This window comes from Dendrobium catenatum, unplaced genomic scaffold (assembly GCF_001605985.2).
Source record: "Dendrobium catenatum unplaced genomic scaffold, ASM160598v2 fragScaff_scaffold_156, whole genome shotgun sequence".
NCBI lineage: Eukaryota > Viridiplantae > Streptophyta > Magnoliopsida > Asparagales > Orchidaceae > Dendrobium > Dendrobium catenatum.
This window is the reverse complement of record NW_021318618.1, coordinates 5,676,106-5,696,402: the sequence shown is the minus strand read 5'-3', so window position 1 is coordinate 5,696,402 and position 20,297 is coordinate 5,676,106. Positions and strand designations below refer to the sequence as shown.

At 33.5% G+C, this 20,297-nt stretch overlaps 1 protein-coding gene across 4 annotated transcripts in view; it reads right to left on the bottom strand.

The window, feature by feature from the left end:
• LOC110093937 overlaps window positions 1-20,297 on the bottom strand; it is a 65,780-nt gene that overhangs the window by 39,673 nt on the left and 5,810 nt on the right. Inside the window, exons 9-13 of one of the 4 annotated variants that reach the window (XM_028692199.1) lie at window positions 10,745-10,832; window positions 8,035-8,413; window positions 7,892-7,960; window positions 7,595-7,793; window positions 7,374-7,463 (exon numbers count right to left, since the gene is read on the bottom strand). In XM_028692199.1, the coding sequence (XP_028548032.1) occupies window positions 7,374-7,463; window positions 7,595-7,793; window positions 7,892-7,960; window positions 8,035-8,413; window positions 10,745-10,832 (825 nt within the window). Of the gene's footprint in view, window positions 1-7,373; window positions 7,477-7,594; window positions 7,794-7,891; window positions 7,961-8,034; window positions 8,414-10,744; window positions 10,833-20,297 lie in introns of all 4 variants that reach the window. The other 3 variants (XM_020818999.2, XM_020818998.2, XM_020819000.2) reach the window with 3 other exon arrangements.

Below are 20,297 nucleotides of genomic sequence, written 5' to 3'. Positions count from 1 at the left end.
TGAGCGTAGCTCACTCCCTAGTTTTGGGAAATTTTTCAGGAGAACCTAGTAGGAGAGATGGCTGAAAACCCAAGGTTCACTTACAGTCGTCGTACTCCGGGTGACAGGTTCCACTTGTCTCTTTTGTTGTTTTGATTAGTTTTGATTGTTTTGGGTGGCAAATTCTTGTTGGTTAGATTTTTTTGTTTTGCCACTTTTGTACATATGTTGTATGAATTGCTAGATCTGTTTATCTGGAGATTAGTGGCGCTTGTTTCCTACGTGTTTGAAGTTCTTAAAATTTTACTTTATGTCACAAGTTTTAGAAGTTATGGCTTATAATACATGTCCGATCTCGTTCCCGCCTCGTATCTATGAGCTAACCGGGCCGGGTCGTGACAACTAGTGCTCCTTGATCCTTTGCAAAAGTTAATAAGGAGAGATGGCTTCTCAACATCCAACGTCTAACCATTTTCCTCTTTTTTAAACAACGATTAAACCTACATCAGAACAAATAATCTTCCACTTTTGAGGATAAATGTACCCTTATTTATTTAAAGTTTTAGTTTCTAACTATGAAGCCACATGTCATTCAAAATGACAAATGCATCAAAACATACAACTAAGCATTTCTACAATTAGTGAGTAAAATATAAACTATATTCATAATTTTGAAAATTTAATAGGTTATTGAGATAATTTCTCTTGCTAGGGAAAGGAAAAAAGTCATGCACTATAGTTAGACCTAACTTCAAAGGACTATATATTACACATCATTCAATAAATTATGATTATAAAATTGATTAATTCATCATTGTAATACCTAAAACTTTAAAAGCGAACAATTAAAAATTTTCTTATAAAATTTATCTCATTTTTCTCTCATCTCAAAATATATCAAAATATTTGTATAAAATTCTATATTTCATTACGTTCATTTTTATGTATAGATGTACATATAATAAATGTAATTATATTATTTTATATAATTAGTTAATCTATTAAATCAAATTTTCCTAAAATTTCATTTAATTTTATTGTAGTTTCCAAATAATGTACAGTGCAAACAACTCCCTTCCTCCTGAATTCGCATGCAAATGACTGATTTGGAAGAAGTGGAAAACGGATGCTTGTGATGATGAGATTTAGTTTATAAATATGTATGTATGTATATATATATAGTACAGTGCAAACAATTCCCTTCCTCCTGAATTGGCATGCAAATGACTGATTTGGAAGTAGTGGAAAACGGATGCTTGTGATGATGAGATTTACTTTATATATATATATAAACCTAAAGCACTTACAATGCCATTTGTCTACTCCCTATTCTCATTGAGTTGTTGGAGGCTGAAACAGAAGGGTTGCTGCGATAAGGCCGTGAAAAGTAAAGAAGGGAATTACAGAGAAAAAGACATGCAGGAGAGGAAGAGGTAGGTTTTTAGGGTAACAATCCAAATCTTTGCAATCATTCCACTGAATCGAGTTTGGATTTGGTAGGAAGGCTTTCAAGATTAAATGAAGAGAAATCCACTCTAGGTAAAAAAATGTCATTTTGAAGTTATGTTGTATTAGATTGAGTTATTGATTTAGAAATTTGGATGAAATAAGTAACATTGTTAATTTTAAATTGTTTGCAGAAGATCAAAGTTTCGTGGAATCATTTTTCGCCATTGTGTCATATTAAGAGTCAAATTCTCATTTAGATCTAATAAAGAAATATCATTTCTAATATTTTCTAATCAAGTCTTGTGAAGATAAAAATAAACAAATTTGCCTCGACGAAATCCAGTAATTTCAATAATACTCAATCTCTAATATAAGAAACAAAAAATTCATAGGCCTAATGTTTATAACTTTCTACAAGTACATTGTATTGTCTTGTTGTCTCTGTTTATAGAATGTTTTCATACTGAGCATGCTACTGATTTCAGGAAATCTACAATGTCAATCATAATCAATTATTCAGGATAAATTCAAACTATGTTTATAGAATTCAAGTCTTTTGATTTCCTAAGGTTATGCATATTAAATATTTATATATAAATTCTTACTTATCATGTAATACCTTGGATACATTATGATATAGGTAGATTTCAGCATTTGCATAAAAGATTGTCAAGTAATATTAAATGGTTATACAAATGAGCTTAACAGTAAAAAAAAGCCAAAGAAACGTCATTTTATATGAGATAGATTGATAAAGTATGTTGTCCTGAACATGAGGTAAAAGTTCTAACGAGATGAGACTCAATAGAGAAATAAAAATGATTCCCAACTCTCGATTATTAAAGTTGGAATAGGCCAACCTTGAATCGAGGGGTCATTGATAACTGCAATGTTAGACTGATCAATCTTCAAAAATAGTTATTATGAAGGATGAGCTAGGTGACAACTAAATAATATAAATGTGTCAAAGCCTATATAAAATTTACATAACATTTTAAAGAAAGTGATAAGTATAAATTGAGAAGAAATTGAAAGTAAAACAAGAAATTTCATCCCAACAATTGACTAACATAATGCATTAAATGATTTGGCATTTTACATATATACTTAATTATTTATAGATATTAATGCTTATTACTTATGAAATAATTAAAATAGGCTTTGAATTAAAATATTGTACAAAGCTAGCAATATTCATGAAGATAAATGCTCATATTAGTTTATTTGATCAATATAGCATGTTATATTCTTTTCTTGTATGTTAAACTTTATTTTAACCCGATAAGCATTTAGCTCTTTCAGGTAAGGGGAAAGAACAATTAGGGCCATTGACAGGTGACCGATTATGTCCAGTAAAATAGCTTTTTGGGTGTACAATTTTGGATGCACTATTCAAGAAATTATGTATAATGTATATTAAAGACTTTAGGTACATATGAATTTATATTTACAATTATTTAGAAGCTTTGTAATTCATTGGATAACTTTATTTCTGCATGCTTATGAATTAATGCTTCTAATGGATCTATTAGATGATTGTGAAATATAAGATATATTTTTTGTGACAATATAAAAAAAAACTGTTTTCACTCAATCCTGATTAGCAAAATCAGGAAGATTTTGGTTAAAAATATATCTAACTTTATTATCCACCTCTGTTATTACTCCTGGTTGAATGGGAGGGGCCAAAATAGGGCATGACAATTATGATATGATACAAAAAAAGAAATCCATGATTATTTCATAAATATGTATTTCTACATGATTTTCTAGTTGAGGTTGTTCTTTCAATCATTTAAGTGAATTAACTTGCAATCAGATTTTATTTTCATATCAAGTTGAAATATAAATGTGCTCATAAAATCATAAGACAATACATAAATTTTAAATGAAACATTAATATCAATATCTTAATTCGTCATAACTTAGTTATAAGTGCCTAGAACATGAGTGCCTCTATTTTTTCTAATTTTAAAATAAATTTTCCACAGCGAATGATAGGGATAATTAGTTAGTTATTACTCAAATATAAAAGCACTATATTTATATAACTTATGAAACAATGTCATTTATAAAAGAGACATGTTGTATGACCTAAATATAACAATTGAAAATAACAACAAGTGTGCAAGGGCCGCTGCACGGGTGTAGTGTTAAAGAGGCAAGGGCCACATCATGGACGAATGTGGGTAAAGAGGCAAGTCCAGAAACTAAAATTAAGATATGAACTTGGAATATAGGTCTCCTTACAGGTAAATTAAAGGAATTAATATATATTATGACTATAAGAAAATAAATCTTATATGCATTTAGTAAATTAAATGGGTTGGAGAGAAGGCTAAGGAGATTGATAATTTAGGATTTCAACTATGGTATTCTGACAAGAGTCGTACTACAGATGATGTAGGTGTGATTATAGCATGGTTTAAAATTGCGCAATATGAGGCTCGCCTTAAGGCCCGCCTTTGCGCAATTCCAGTAAAAAACTCCTCGATGCTTACGCCTCGAGTTTTTTTTATGAGGCTTGCGCCTCAACTTGGTTTAGGCCCGTCTTGAGGCCCGCCTCGCCTCTCATTGGCATGAGGCTTACGCCTCATGCTATATATATTAAAACTTACATAAATCTTGAAGTAAATGTCCGACATTGGACTCTATTGGAGAGGAGAAAGGGGAGAGAGGAGTTCACCATAATGATGATTCAAATGAAGAACCCCTTAGTGATGACAGTGCTGATGACTTATGAGTTCTTATGTGATATGTCATTGCTATTTATTTTTGGAAATTGGAATTATATGTTAATGAAAAGAATACTGGGATTTGGAAAAGATAAAATTTTGAGTTGAACTATATTTCATGTTGTCTTATTATTGAGATATTTTGATTTTACTTCATATCTTATGCATTTTTATGTTTTATATTATTCACTCATTAGTATATAAAATTTTATCATTTTATGTTTACGCAATCTTTTGATTTTGAGGCTTACGCCTCAAAACGCCTTGAGGCTTACGCCTCGCCTCACGAATGAAAAACGCTTCAATACCCGAATACGCAATTTTAAACATTGGATTATAGATAAGAGTTTAAAGGATAATGTTGAAAAAATTAATAGAATTAGAGAAAGAATTATAGCTTTAAAAATTATTGTTGATGCTAAGATTATTAATATCATAAGCACTTATGCTCCTCAAGTAGGTTTGGATATGAATTCAAAATTAAATTTTTGGAATGACTTAGAAAAATTTATATAAAAGATACCTCTTGAAGAAAAAAAACTTATGGGAGGAGATTTAAATGGACATGTTGGTAGAGAGGTAGATGGTTTTAAAAGCATTCATGATGGCTATGAGTTTGGAGCGACTAATGAATGTGGTAAGACCATATTTTTTTTTAGTTTCTGATTTTGTAATTGTTAATATCTTATTTAAAAAAAATATGAGTTTCTCATCACTTATGAAAATGTATATAGTAAAACTGAGATTGATTAATTTCTTATAAAAAAACAGATCGTTTAGATTGTAAAGCTATTCCACATGAAAGTTTATCTACCCAACAACACTTAAATAATTTTGGACTTTAAGATGAAGAGGCAGAAAATAAAAAATAAAGAAAAATATTATTCTAGGATTAGATAGTGGTATTTAAAAAATTTTAACAAAAATATTTTTTAGAGTAAAATACTATATTTTAATATTTTGTTTGTGTATGGGAAAGCTAATGTTATGTGAAAAAAATAGCTAGTGAGATTAAAATGTTGCAAAAGATATAATTGAAGTATCAAAGGGAAAAACTCCTAAAAGTAAAAAATAGTTAATAATGGAATCAAAATGTGCAAGAAAAAATAAAAAACTTATAAAAATTGGTTTATATGTAAAAATTCAAATAATTGGAAAAAATATAAAGAGATTCGTAAATAGTCTAAGAAAGTAATATGCGATCCAAAGACTTTAGCTTTTAATGATCTATATAATACTAAGGAGCCTTAGGGAGAAAGATATATGTATAAGTTAGCCAAACATAGAGATAAAAGAAGTAAGGATTTAGTTCAAGTGAAGTGTATTAAGGATGAAGATCAAAAAGTGCTTTTATTACAAGCAAATATTCAACAAAGGTGGATAAGATATTTTTGTAAATTCTTCAATGAATTATGAGAATGCAATAAACTTTAGCAACCTTAGCATCATAAATGAAAATAATTTTTTTTTATTTTTATCAACGTATTAGTAAAACCGAAGTTAGAGAGGCTTTAAAGAAAATGAAGTGTGAAAAAGCTGTTAGACCTGATGAAATTCCAATAGATGTGTGGAAATGTTTAAGAGAAAGAAATGACTTGGCTTACTAAACTTTTTAATATTATTTTGAAGACCAAAAAGATGCCAGATGAGTAGAAAATGAGTGTGTACATTCATATTTATAAGAATAAAGGTGATGCACAAGATTGTGTGAATTATAGAGGTATTAAGTTAATGTGTCATACTTTAAAACTATGGGAGAGAGTTATGGAGCATAGGTTACGGCATGATACTAATGTTTCTCAAAATCAATTTGGATTCATGTCGGGTAGGTCAACTATGGAAGCTATACATTTATTGAGAGGTTTGATGGAGAAGTATAGAGAGATTAAGGAGGATCTCCATATGTTATTTATTGATTTAGATAACGCGTATGATAAAGTTCAAAAAGATGTGCTATGGAGAGTTCTAGAAAAGAAAGGGGTTAATAATGTCTATATTTAAGTCATTAAGGATATGTATGTAGGAGTTGCTACTTGTGTTCAAACATAAGGTGGTTTGACCAAGTATTTTTCTATTTCAGTTGGATTACATCAAGGTTCAGCCTTAAGCCCATATCATTTTGCTTTAGTCATGGATGTTCTCACTAAACATTTGCAAGAGGTTGTACCCTGCCGTATACTTTTTGCTGATGATATTCTTCTTATTGATAAGACTAGAGAGGGAGTTGAAGGTAAACTTAAATTATGGAGGTCAATCTTAGAGTCTAAAGGCTTTCGTTTGAGTAGATTTAAAGCTGAATATATGAAGTGTAATTTTAGTAATAATAGTTATTGTGGTGGGTTGTGACTTCGAGTGATCAAGTCATCAATAAGAGTATATGTTTTAGACATCTTGAGCCTATTGTTCGAAGTGATAGTGAGATGGGGATATTATTGGTAGAATTCAAGTTGAATGGTTAAAGTGGAGGAATGCATCGAGCTTATTGTGTGAGAGAAAAGTCCCCCATAAACTTAAGGGAATATTCTATAAGATGGTGGTTAGACCTGCAATGCTTTATGGTGCGGAATGTTGGCCAGCAAAAGAGAAGCATAATATTAAGTTAAGTGTTGCATAGATGAGGATGCTCAGATGGATGAGTGGCTTTACTCTTAAAGACGGTATATGAAATGAGCATATACATGAAAAGGTTGGAGTAGCTCCAGTGAACGATAAGATTATAGAGAGTCTCCTTAGATGGTTTGGTCACATAAAATGGCGGCCTTCCGATGACCCAGTTAGGAAAGTAGATTTATTAGATTTGACTTATGTTAAGAACGGTAGAGGTAAGACTTGATTAGAAAATATTAGAAATGACCTTTCTTTATTAGATTTAAATGAGAATTTAATTTTTAACAAAGCACAATGAGCAAAAACGATTCATGTAGCTGACCCCACATAGTGGGATAAAGGCTTGTTGTTGTTGTTGTAATATTTTTTATGAACTAATGACTAAATACATGTCATATCATATCAGGATATTTTGCTTGAGTCCCATAAAACTAGGGTATTCAGAAGTCATAACTTGAATAAGGTTCATCAAATATAGATTACCAAAATAGGCCATCCAACATCCATGGCATGCTTCTTGAAGATAAAAATTAACCACCTAAATTGAAACAAAACAAAAAAAATGACAAATATAAGCATTTGTTAATGTCACAAGGAATTCACCTTTCTGCACGAGGTCTGATATGAAGCAACATATGTGCGGATTGATTTTTGCCATCATCACAAGTACTACTTTGAAGATTAATCTCCTTTCTATGAAATGGTTCTACAAAAGAACATATTAATGAAATCCATAGCACAAAAAAAAAAAAAACTTGACATATAGCAATACATCGGAATGAAAATAAACATACAAAATGATAATATATATATATATATATCACCTTTCCAAGCCAAAGATCTTATATCATTAGGCTGACAACCAATCATCTTCTGAATCAATTCACCTGGCAATAATCCAAGAGGAACTTTCCCAAATTCTTCAACTAATGCATAGAGAGCTAACTTGTCATTGAGAAAAATGTAATCTTTTGACTTCATACTAGAAGCACCTCCATGCTTTTCAAAATTCAATGACAGCACCTAGGCATTCACCAACAATTCAGCCAAAGAATGCTTCATAACTTAGTACATTTACATAAATAAGAAAATTTTAATAACTATAAGACAAATCAACCAACCTCATTCAAGTGATGCGATGAGCAGCCAAAACTGATTCCAATACCTTTTATGCATCTAAGAAGCTTAATCTAAAAGAGATACATCTTAAAATGACAATCCTGCATACAGTAAGCAAACAAACTCACAAATTCAAACATTTTACCCTATCTTTCTTGTAGTGTTCCAAGAGTCTTTCTAGAAGGCCATTGGTCAGCAAGCAACTAATAGTTAAAGGTGGCCTATCTAGAGTATACTTGATTGACGAATTGGCATTGTTCTGGCAAATTAGACTGTGGGGGGTCTTTAGTTTCTGTGAAATGTCTCCAATATTAGATTCATAAGGGTCAGCTGAAGCGACCTTGCTTGAATCCTTTAAATACAACTCTTTGGAAGATTTTATGTCTACTCCCCTTTTCTTGTGAGCAGGACATTGCTGCAGATCAACATCACAGAAGACTAACTGGCGAGATACTTGATTGACCTTTGAAATGAGACTTAGAGGTGGTCTCACGGCTCTTGTTGACCGAGCGCCCTTTGGGAAACTGTCAATGGAATTTTGATGGATTTTTTTTCCAAAGCAATTCATAAAAAAACAGTAGAATTAAACCCAAGCAAATGATATGAAGGTGTACGTGTATTAAAATTTTATAAGTGACTTGTAAGAAAATTAAATAAAAACTAAGCAAGAGAGGAAATATTCCATCCCAAAATAAGGATAACATCATAGGGGTGCAATAATAAATAATTAAATAAAACATACTAAATTTTAATACAAACACAAAAAGGGTTACTCATGTTGTTTCCAGAGTATACTAGAAAGCTTGGTAGGAAGCAAGACATGGATCTATGACTTAAATCATAGCTCTTTGGACATTATATTTGCATTAAACGAATATAAAAGTGCTAGATATTCAACTTTATATCATCGAGTGAAGGGAAAAAAAGAAATAAAAAAGCAATTAGTTTTTACTCAAATATAATCTAGGATTACTAAAAAAATAGTTCATCTGGGAAGTTTGGCCAATAGCTTTCCCTTAATGAAGGCCTAAAATTAATATAAGTGAATTCCTCCAAGAATGAAGATCCGTGATCCAGGTATTACATCATTAAAAGAATAATAATAAACCTAACAATACAATTTAAAAAAAAGCATATGAGAAGAAGCTTCAAACATAATTTAGGCATCAGGTCATGAAGAGATCACAAAGAGAATCACTAAGGATCAATGAGGAGCTATTCTATGAAAGCTTCAACAAAGCTTCGTTATGTTTCCCTGAAGCTCCTCAATCAATTTGGATTTCCAATTTGAACTCAAGCAAACGTATGGTAAAAACACTTAGATCAGCCTTAGGTCTCCAGTGTTTGCAAAAAGAATTCACATCTGGCTAGGGTACATTCATAGGGAATCCTGCATTTCTTTCTCTGTCCTTGAAATGAAATCCTTCATGGATCTCCTCTAGTCACAGCAAACTGAAACTATCTACATGGCCAAGAGGTAAGAGACGATCTCAACGTCATCTGATTTCATCAAAAGTTTATATTTCGTTACATCTAAATTTATATATTCGTTAAGCCATGGTTTAGTTAGAAATTGTCTGATCTTACACAAGACACCGTAATTATATCTCGTGCGGTAGCAGGCCTCGTTATTTCAAAAGCCTCAAATGAGGTCCCCGCTACATGTAATGTGCAATCCAAATCAAATTGTATACTGTGTAAAGGAAAAAATAAGGATTTAATAAATTTAATTAAACATATAAACTTCAAAAATTCATAATTCATTTTTATTCAAAATATAATGAATAACACCTCTAATGAATCAGGGAAAAAATACCATGAAATTAAAATCAAAACCTAATTCCCTCTATGTATATAAATAGATCAATTAATAAATTTGTCAGGTTAATCCAATAATTACATGTTTTAATCAACTCAATTTGACTTCAAATTTCTATGGATGATTCTTAGGATTTCTCTGAGATCTTTGGAATTTTTCCATAAAAGTTTGAAGATAAATCAAAGTTAATTAAATTTTCTAAAACCAATGAATCATAAAGTCACTTAAATCTTTCATAACTCAAAAATTAAATCAAATTAAATTTTAAAATTTTAAAGCAAATTTTAAAAAACATTTTTAATCCATGAATAATAGATGATAAAGTTTCAAAAGTAATTTAAATCATCCCCAATACATCTTTAGTATTTTCAATGAACAAAATATTTAATATTAAAGTAATTCTCTATAATTCATTTTAAAACTACATAACCTCAATTTTTTAGAGATCCTCATGTTGCCCCTAGCTTATGGGTTTAATTCATGTAAATATGAGTTCATTTAGATAGAAAATTTTTCAAATCCTAATCCTAAGTTAATGAGATTTCCCTAATTAGTATAAAATTTGTAAAATTCACAACTAATTCAAATAAAATCCTAAAAATACAAGTATAATTCTACAAATCCCTTGTAAATCCTAGAATCATAGAAAAATTAATTCAATTGGGTTTATAAGCAATCAGCATGTTTTATTGATTTTCTAATTCATAAAAAACCAGAAATATCTCCAATAGACATGAAATTTTTATGAGATCGTCTACCAAATGTTGTCCCATGAAGAAAACCAAAAAATATTACTATAATTGATATTTTCAGCAATTAGGAGAAAGTATAGCAAGCACAGTTGCTGTATTTTATGGAAAAACAATTAAGTAACCCTAATTCCTTCAAGAAGTCCTTTTGGAACCTAAAACCAAATTCTAATAGAATTCTTACAGATTTCAAAATTCTTCCACACATCTGGCCCTGAAACATATGCTTGAATCATATGAATAATGATAATGTATGCAACGCATATAGAATTAGGATAGGTACTAACTTCTTACTTGTTTGAAGCTCATGTAGAAGATCTGAAAAATGCTTTTGACCTCTGCTTTTACCTTTATTATAATGCATCATAGGGTTACCTTCAAGTAAATAAACAATAAAGAACTTATTAGAAAATCTAAATTTCTCAATGTAAAGCATGAAATTTAAAAAACCTTCTTCATCCAATAACTTCTCATAACTAGTTATAAGATGAAGCAACATAGGGAGAACTGCCTAAGATGTACTATGCAATAAACGAATATCATGAATCAAAGGTAATTTCATAAAATTATAATAAGACCATCTGATTCTATATGAATTTGAACATTTAGTGTTGGGAAATAAAAAATCCATTAAAAACCAAGTTGAATGCAACCAAGTTGAATGCGGCAAAAATGAGAATAATAAAATGGATGCATGATAAAACTAGAATGAATAAATGAAGAAATGCCTAGATTAGACATTGTTGTTGGCTCAAGAAAAACGGCACAAATGCATGAATCCTGTTTTGCAGACATAGGATGCCATCTTCCTTGGGTCAGATTGTAATTAACCAGCACTACAGGAAATTCATCAATTACCGGCGGTCTGGACCGGCAGTTCTCCAGCCGTCAGTAATAACGGCGGCTTAACCGACTGTGTGACAGTCGGTTTTTACTGGCGGTCTAACCGGTCGTTATGTAAATTAATGCCGCCGGAAATAGCGGCGGTCCGGAGACCACCGGTTAAACCGCCGGCATTAAATCTTACCAGCGCGTTACCGGCGGCTTGAACTGTCGGTGTTAAGTAAATTTATTTCCGGCGGTTTAGAATAAGCCGTCCTAAGCCTTCCATTTCATTTCATCACCTGCTCTCTCTCTCTCCTACGCGACGCTCGCCCCCATCTCCTCCTCCCTCTCGCGATCGAGACGCGTCCTCCGGCCGCCAAAAAGTTCCTCCAAACGAAGATCTCTCCCCACTGCAAGGCCGAGGTTTGCGTTTTTAGTTTTTTTTATGCATTTTGTTGCTATTTCGGTTATATTACATCAAGGATCAGCCTTAAGTCAATATCTTTTTGCTTTAGTCATAGATGTTCTCACTAGACATTTGCGAGAGGATGTACCTTGTTGTATGCTTTTTGTTGATGATATTCTTATTGTTGATAAGACTAGAGAGGGAGTTGATGGTAAACTTGAATTATGGAGGTCAACCAAAGAGTTTAAAGGTTTTCGCTTGAGTAGATCTAAAACTAAATATATGAAGTGTAATTTTAGTAGTAATAGACCTAGTAAGGGGTTTGTGACTTTGGGCGATCAAGTCATTAATAAAAGTACATGTTTTAGATATCTTGGATCTATTGTTCAGAGTGATGGTGAAATAGAAGGGGATATTATCAGCAGAATTCAAGTTTGATGGTTGAAATAGAGGAATGAATCGGGCTTGTTGTGTGATAGAAAAGTCCCCCTCAAACATAAGGGAAAATTATATAAGATGGTGGTGAGATCTACAATACTTTATGGTGTCGAATCTTGGTCATTAAAAGAGAAGCATAATACTAAGTTAACTGTTGCAGAGATGAGGGTGCTCAGTTGGATGAGTGGCTTTACCCCTAGAGATAGGATACGAAATGAGCATGGATGTTCTTTTTTCTTTAGTCATGGATGTTCTCACTAGACATTTGCGAGAGGGTGTACCTTGTTGTATGCTTTTTGTTGATGATATTCTTCTTGTTGATAAGACTAGAGAGGGGGTTAATGGTAAACTTGAATTATGAAGGTCAACCATAGAGTCTAAAGGTTTTCGCTTGAGTAGATCTACTGGTGGATCTATTTCTCATACGGAACATAGACGACGACTGGTAAAAGCTTTAAATTAGTTTATTAAATATATTTATTTTATTATAACTATATTTTATATTTTCAGAAAGAGTTTCTTGGTCGGGAGCCAACACCGCTAGAGTTGCATACTTGAACTCATCAACATCAAGCTGACCATCAGTGGGTTGATGAAAAGGCTAAAAAGGCTCATGTTAGTATAATTTTTTGGAGTTTGGGAATATAAATTTATTATAATAAAATTAATTCTAATATCAATATATTTTATGGATTTATTCTTGCAAGATGATTTTTTACGAGCTCAGGAAAGTCGTCAGTCCAGTGGTGAGGGATCATCTTCAGGATCGATCCAGACTTCTGAGTATCATACATGGTCAGATGTTGGAGGAAGGCAGAGGGGGAGGGTATATGGCTTGGGTTCGCAAGGCTATGCTTATGAGGGCAGTTCATCCACCTCAGCATTTTATGATCCTAGAGGAGCTGAAGAAAGTGTAAGCCAGAGGGTTGTAGCGCTGACAGAGAGATAAAAGAGATGAGAAAGGTTCAAAATGAGATGCAGGCAGAGCTGCGATCCTACAGAGATGAAAATCAAAAGAAGAAAGAGCAAGAGCAAGAGAAGCCACATGCAACACCAGACAGCGAGGATACGGAGGAGGATTAGTACACTTTTTTGTTCGATGAACTTATGATGAATTTATTGTAAACTTATTTGGTTATGAACTTATTTGGTTTCAGTTATTGAACTTAGTTATGAACTTATTTGGTTTCACTTATTGATTTGGTTTAATGAATATATTTGTGATAATTATTATGATTGACTATAGTGGCGTGTTGCCAAAATTTGTGGAAATTAATGTATTTTATGTGCAGGTTTAGAGTTTAGGATGAAAATTAGTAAAATAGATGGGAGATTGTCATTTTTTTTCAGATGCTATAGGTTTTCGGCAGCCAACTAGCGGTTTGGCCGCCGGAAACTTCGATATCATATGGCTAATTAAAGACGCCGGCAAACTACTAAAACTGTCAGTAAATACCGACGATATGCCGACGGTGTCCGGCGGTTCACCGGTGACACGCCGGCGGTCTCACCGATGGCACTTCCTTCAGTTTTAATAGCCGGTAAGCTGCCAGTAAATCACTGGCGGCGTACCGGCGGTCAACGCTGTAATAACGACGATACTTTACTGGCGGTTGAACAGCCGGTACACCACCGGTACAAAATCGGCGGTCACCGGTGCTTTGACAGTCGGAACCTAATAGGCGGTATACATCGCCGGTGAAAAAAACTATCGGAAAAACACCGCCGGAAAAGGTTTCCGGCACCGTTTTTACCGGCGATTTTTGAACCGCCGATAAGCCGCTGGTGTTTTTCAAACCAGTCGGAAAACTAATGGCAACCACCGGTAATGAGTGATTTTCCTGTAGTACAGATTTCTCCATAGGGTAGTGTTAGGGTTTAATTAGATATGGGTCCTTACTTTCCATGAGCGCAAGCACTCATAATTAATTACCCCTCTTAACACGTAAGAGAGAACTTTAGATTAATGATGAAAAATTTTAGATATTTTATTCTCAATTACGGGAAAAATGGGTCCTTACTTTCCAGAGGGTAGTGTTAGGGTTTAATTAGATATGGGTCCTTACTTTCCATGAGCGCAAGCACTCATAATTAATTACCCCTCTTAACACGTAAGAGAGAACTTTAGATTAAGGATGAAAAATTTTAGATATTTTAATCTCAATTACGAGAAAAATGGAGGTAACCCAATCAAAATCCCATGGTTTTGTTGTCCCGGATATACCGTAAGTTTTAGTCTACCAACACTAACAATCAATGACCATAGTGTCCAGGGAATCTGATTAGCAATCATGGGTTGCCTCCTCTCAGGGATCCCGTGTAGACTAAGATGGTCAGATATGAGTTTTAGTTTTATTAGGTTTTGGGGTTTACATTTATTAGAATACCCAAAAGTTAATCTGATTTGGTTTTATAACTTAGCTTAGAGGTTACCCAAAGTTTGAATTGAAGCGGATCTTACGGCTTATTGTTGACCTCGTTTTTCGCTCGAATACCTTCGAGCGCATTCGATCAATTCGATTAGACCTCGTCAAGCCCAATTCGAACTCGAATCGATCCAAATGGATTTCAATTAGACTCGATTGCACTCAATTTAATTTATTTTAATTGCATCGAGTTTAATTTGATTCAAATTGATGTCGATTAGGGTGCAATTTTGTTTGCATGACTAGGTCGAACTGCCTCGAGCCCAAACCTGACCCCAATTTGGCCTAGAATTGAGCTTGGTTTGAGCCCAAATCTGATTCAAATCAGCTCAATTTAATTCAAATAAATTCCAATTGACTTTTGCTTTCATTTGAATCATTTCCTAAATCCGGTAATTGCATCGAACGGCTCCGATTTCCCCGAAATTCGAAGTCGACCGTTGTCGCAGTCGCATTGAGGACCCGGGCCTTCTCTCTGTCGAAGGGATGGACTCTTCTCGGTTCCTCTTCCCAGATCGAAAGGGGATCGGGATTCCCCTCTGGGCCGTGCTCTCTTCGGTCGGGATCCCTCTCTCTCTCGATTTCGCCTTCTCCCCCACTCGCTCAGCCCGTCTATCTCTCTCTCTCGTTTTCTCCCTGGTTCTCACACACCCGAACTAGTCTTTCTCTCGCTCGCTCTCTCTGGTCGGTAGAAGCACGAAGGAGCATCCTCGCTCCTTCTCCAGTTCGCGAAATCTGACCAAGCCGAGGCCCGTCCGACCTCAACTGGGATCAAACTCCTGCAGCGAACCTAGATCCGACCTCCAAGACCGATCCCGACGCTAGCCCTAGCCATCCCGACGCCGGCTCTAGTCAAGCCCGAACTCCTCGCTGTGAGTACCTCCCCGTTATTCTCCTTCTCTTCCCTACTCCATCAAACAAGAAGATAGGAAAGAGCAATAGAACATGCATCCTTTACAAAATCTGAAATCGTATATTCTCTTGGCTTTACTTTGATCCTCCTTTTCACATTTCCTCTTCCTTCCTCTCAACTTTCAGTCCACATTTACATGATTTATAGTCATGCAGTGAAGGTTTATATACTTTGCTTAGGATCCATGTCTTGACATCAATTAGTATGTTTTAATTTGTGCATCCGAACTTGAGTAATCCATTTTTTGGAAATGCTATAGTAAGTGTTGGAAGGTTTTAATTGTTTCTTTTTCATTATAAAATCTTAATGAGCTTTATGTGGATGCTGTAGCAAGCTTAATCAAGTGTGTAAAAGATTTTCTCCCCTTTTATGATTATGCGTGATCGTAAATATCGCATGTTAGCTATTCGATGAAATGTTTCCAAAAGAGAGTCTGGATTACATTACTTATATCAAAGTTTTATGTGAGAGTCTTGTTTGTGTGAAAGTTTTCCCTAACCCATCGCCTAGAAGTCCTTCAAAAAAAAATGTGAATTTGTTTATTTGACGAGAGATATGGAGTTTTAGTTTTGTTTATTTTCCTTTTCTTTCATGAAGCATTTCTTCAAAAGAGATGATTTCTCTAAATTCATCTCTCTTGTATTGAGCTACTTTTCTTCTTTTTGTGGATGTATTTGTCTCCTTTTTATTTGGAGAGAGCCTATTGGTATGGAGAATAGTGGTTCTAAGCATAGAGCTTTTCTGTTTGTTTAAAAGAAAAGGGGAAAACCGTTGGAGATGATAAATGGTTTGCTTAACGGTTGAAAGGTGATGTATCTTTATTTTTCTCTTGGTGGTTGAAAAGAGGGAGCCATGTGGTAAGCTTGTTTTAAGAATACTTGTTTTTGTTATTACACCTCTTGGGTTGGATTTTAATATTCTATGTCTTACTTTACCTAGATTTGAGCTTTATCCTCATAACATGAGATATCACTTTTAGCAAAAGCATCATTGAGAACTTGTGAACTTCATGGCATGGAAAGGATGACTTAGTGTATGAACTGTTGTGGATTTTCTCATTCTCATAGTTGCATGTTTACAAAATTTTCCTGAAATATTTAATAGCATATAACTTGAAAGTTAAACTTATTGGAAAAGCTTCATATGCTCATGCGATCAACTTGGAAAGTCAATTCGATTCGATAAGAGGTCACATGATTTATATTGAATAATTTTCTTTGAGCTTTGGGAAGGATTTGAAGCTTTGTGATGAATTGAGCTTATTTTCTTTCTCTCACTTGTATGTGGTTTAAAGTTAGATCGAAGCAAGTAAATGAGTTTTGAAACATATTTGATCGTGAAGTATGATGAGTGATAGGGCACTTTTATTTTTCTTCAAATTTTGATATCTTTCTACTAGTTTGAAATTTATGAGAATGTGATATTTGTAGTTGCGTTGAAAATTTCCATAGTACCATACTTTTCTGTTCCAAGCATATTTTGGGTTTAATACGAGATGATTTAGATATAAAAAAAGGACACACATGACAATTAGAGCATTGTTTCTAATATTTTGGTAAAGGGGGTTGGCATCAAACTAGTCTCTTCTTAATTGCATTTGGTTCGTATTGGATTGAAACGAGTTGATGGAATTCTCTTTATGCTTTTCTGAACCTGTTGAATTTTATTTGAAAATCATATTGAAGATTGTGGTGGGATATTTTGTGATGCATTGGAGAGCAGGTTTGACATTAAATAATCTCTCCTCTTCTCTTTACCAATAACATGGGAATTGATTTTAAATCCTTGGTCAGAATGTTGGATATTTGGCATGAGAGTAAGTTTATGGATTTGGGTATGTTTGTTTAGAGCTCTTGATAGCATGTGGTACAAAAGGAGAAGGTTGGTTGAGGGAGCTTTATGTGTTTTTTCTATAATTAAATAGTTTCATTGGCGGAGTTTGGAAATAATATAAATGATCATGAGCTTTATATCTTTTTCGTCACCATGAAAGCATAATATTAGTATTGGGTTTTGGCAAGAATCAATGTTATGAAAGCATGAACTTTATCACATGGGAAAGGTAACCCAAAGCATGAATTGTAATAAACTTTGTTGTTCTCCAAATTACATAATTGCAAGTCTCTTTTGGATATTTGTTGGTACATGTTATATGAGATTTGCTCCATGATAGAAAGGTTTTAAAGGCTATTTCTTTTGTTCAAATTCCTACGCATTTGAGAAGGTTTCAAAAAGTACTGCTTTATGGTTGAAGTTCGCGTCATTTCAAAAAAAAATGATTTTATATAAATGGTTTTATGAGTTTGTTTTTTTTTAACGAGAGGTTTCACGAATGTCTTTATGAGTTGGAAATTTTAGGAAGTGTTTTGTTTTGAGAGATTTTACGAATGAGTCTTTTGTTGGAAGCTTTGGAGTCGTTTCATGTTGCAAGGATTCACGATAGATTTTGTGAATGTTTTATATCGAATGCTTTATGTGAATTATTTTCGTATTGAGATTTTGTGATTTTGTCTTGTGAATGTTTTCTTAATGGAAGGCTTTATAGTGCCTATTCATTAAGAAAACTTCCACAAGTCTACCCCACTCCAAATAAGAAAAAGGCACTTGATTGTTGTTTGTTTTGTAGGATTTTGTGTCAAAAGAGGGGATTCTCGTAGGTGTTTTTTTTGTAGAATTTTGTATCAAAACAAAAAGAAAAGAAAGAAGAGATTTTGATAAATGATTTGTGTAGAATCTCATGTAGCTTTTTATTCAAACAAAACAAGAAATTTCATAGGTTAGATTTGGGTTTAATAACTTTTTGAAGAGTGGATTTGTATTGGTAGATTCTTTAGAGCTCTCTTTTTGGATGAAGTGATGTCTTTTAGTCTGAATTGTGTCTCTTTCATTAAATTGGAAGAGTGGGGTAGATATAGAGTTTGGAAGAGTGTGATAGATAGAAAGAGATTTTGTTTTAGTTCTAGTTTTGGGAGCTTGAGTTCCCCTTGTTGCTTTGAGTTTGGTAGGGAATGATTTGCGTAGTAGAGTCGGGTTTGTATCAAGTGCCTTATTTAGATTGTGGGAACAGTAAAGGGCATTGTTAATGTTGCTTTAGGATACACTTGTCTTCAAAGAAGTGTGTCCAAAAACAGCAATGCCTACATCCCTTTTATTTCTAATTTTCATTCTTTTTCTTTCTACTGCTTTGCTATAGATTTCTAAGCCTAGTGACATATGTACGAAAGTCCTAGAGGGTTAGAAAACAAAACTCATTTTAGTCCTATAACTTTAGCGACATCTAAGGACAAAAATTAAGGACCGGGTCTTAGATAACATAGACTTAGGATGCATGCTCCCTATAGGATAGAGACATCAAAACATAAACTTAGTGACACGTTCTCCTAGGTTTAGTTCCCCTTAATCTACTAATAATCAACCAACAGAAATCAACCATAATTCAATCCTTTAAAATGTACTAAAACACTTAATTTTTATTCTAACCATAATTAATATTTCATAACCATTAAAAATACCAAATCTAAATCAAGTTCAACTAAATTAATAATAATCTCCTAACCAACCTAAAATTTAAAAGAGGTAGACTTTAATTAGGAGATTCAAACCTAAGCTAAAATTCATTAGGATAAGAGACTCCTAAAATATCAAACTTTAGATCTTTTTTTTTTTAAATCAATTAACCAATTTGATTAATAAATCGCCTAATCTATATTTCTTTTCTAATTTATAACCAACTAATAATTACTAAATATATGTACTGAGATAATCTAACATCCTTAATCGAGAGTTTTCCTAAGTCAAGGCTTAGGATGTAATTAACTACGGGGGCTTGCGCCCGTAGGAAACCGATCCCCACAATCAAATAAACCCCATTCGAGCTGATGTATCGAATGGGGGAAATCTCGTGAACTTTTGGGTTATAGATATTATTATCCATCGAGGTTGGTAGGTGAAAGCCGCTATCCTCCATGGCTAATCGTATCTATAACTCCATCTGCTCTTCCATCGGCCTGTTTGTGCCGAGTGTAAAGGCCTACGACCATTTTGTCCTACAGGATAGTGTGATCGTACCCTTTGCATTCGAAGCACACGAGCGGAATCCTTTCGGAGACCCACACTTATATTAGAAGTAACCCAGGCATTTGAATCTGAGTCGGGACTTATGGCTTTCATTGAAAGTAGCCCGTACGATGGGTCTTACGGCTTCTCTTAGAAGTAGCCCATTGGCAGGTCTTACAACCAAACTCTACAGCAAAGCTGCCCATTAGTTTTGAATTTAATTGACAGGTATTGCGACTCCCTTAGAAGTTGCATGTAGGTTTAATTTGGATTAGAACTTACGACTCTATTTAGGAGTTGCCTAAAAATAAGTCCTACAACCTGGCTCTATAGCAAGGCTGCCCGGAGATTTAATTGTTTGGGTAGGTTTTACAACTTTCCTTTAGAAGTTGTCTAAAAGTAAGTCTTACAACCTAATCCTTTAGATTAAGATGCTTGTTAATTTTGAATTTGATTATTTTGGGGTTTAATATTTTATTTAGTAGTTTCCCAAATAATATGTCTCACGACTCCTACTAGAAGTTGCCTAATTATTTGGGAATAATAGTCTTACTGCTTCCCTTTAGAAGTAGCCCATTAATGGGTCTTACAATTTAGCCCTATAGGCTAAACTACATGAAGTTTCAATTTTTGAGAGAAGTTTCTCTCAATTAATAGGTCTTTCTTTTAGAAGATACCTAAAAGTGGGTCTTATTACTTCATTTAGAAGTGACCCATTAGTAAAGTCTTATAACTTAGTCCTATAGACTAGGATGCCAAGAGATTTAATTATTTGT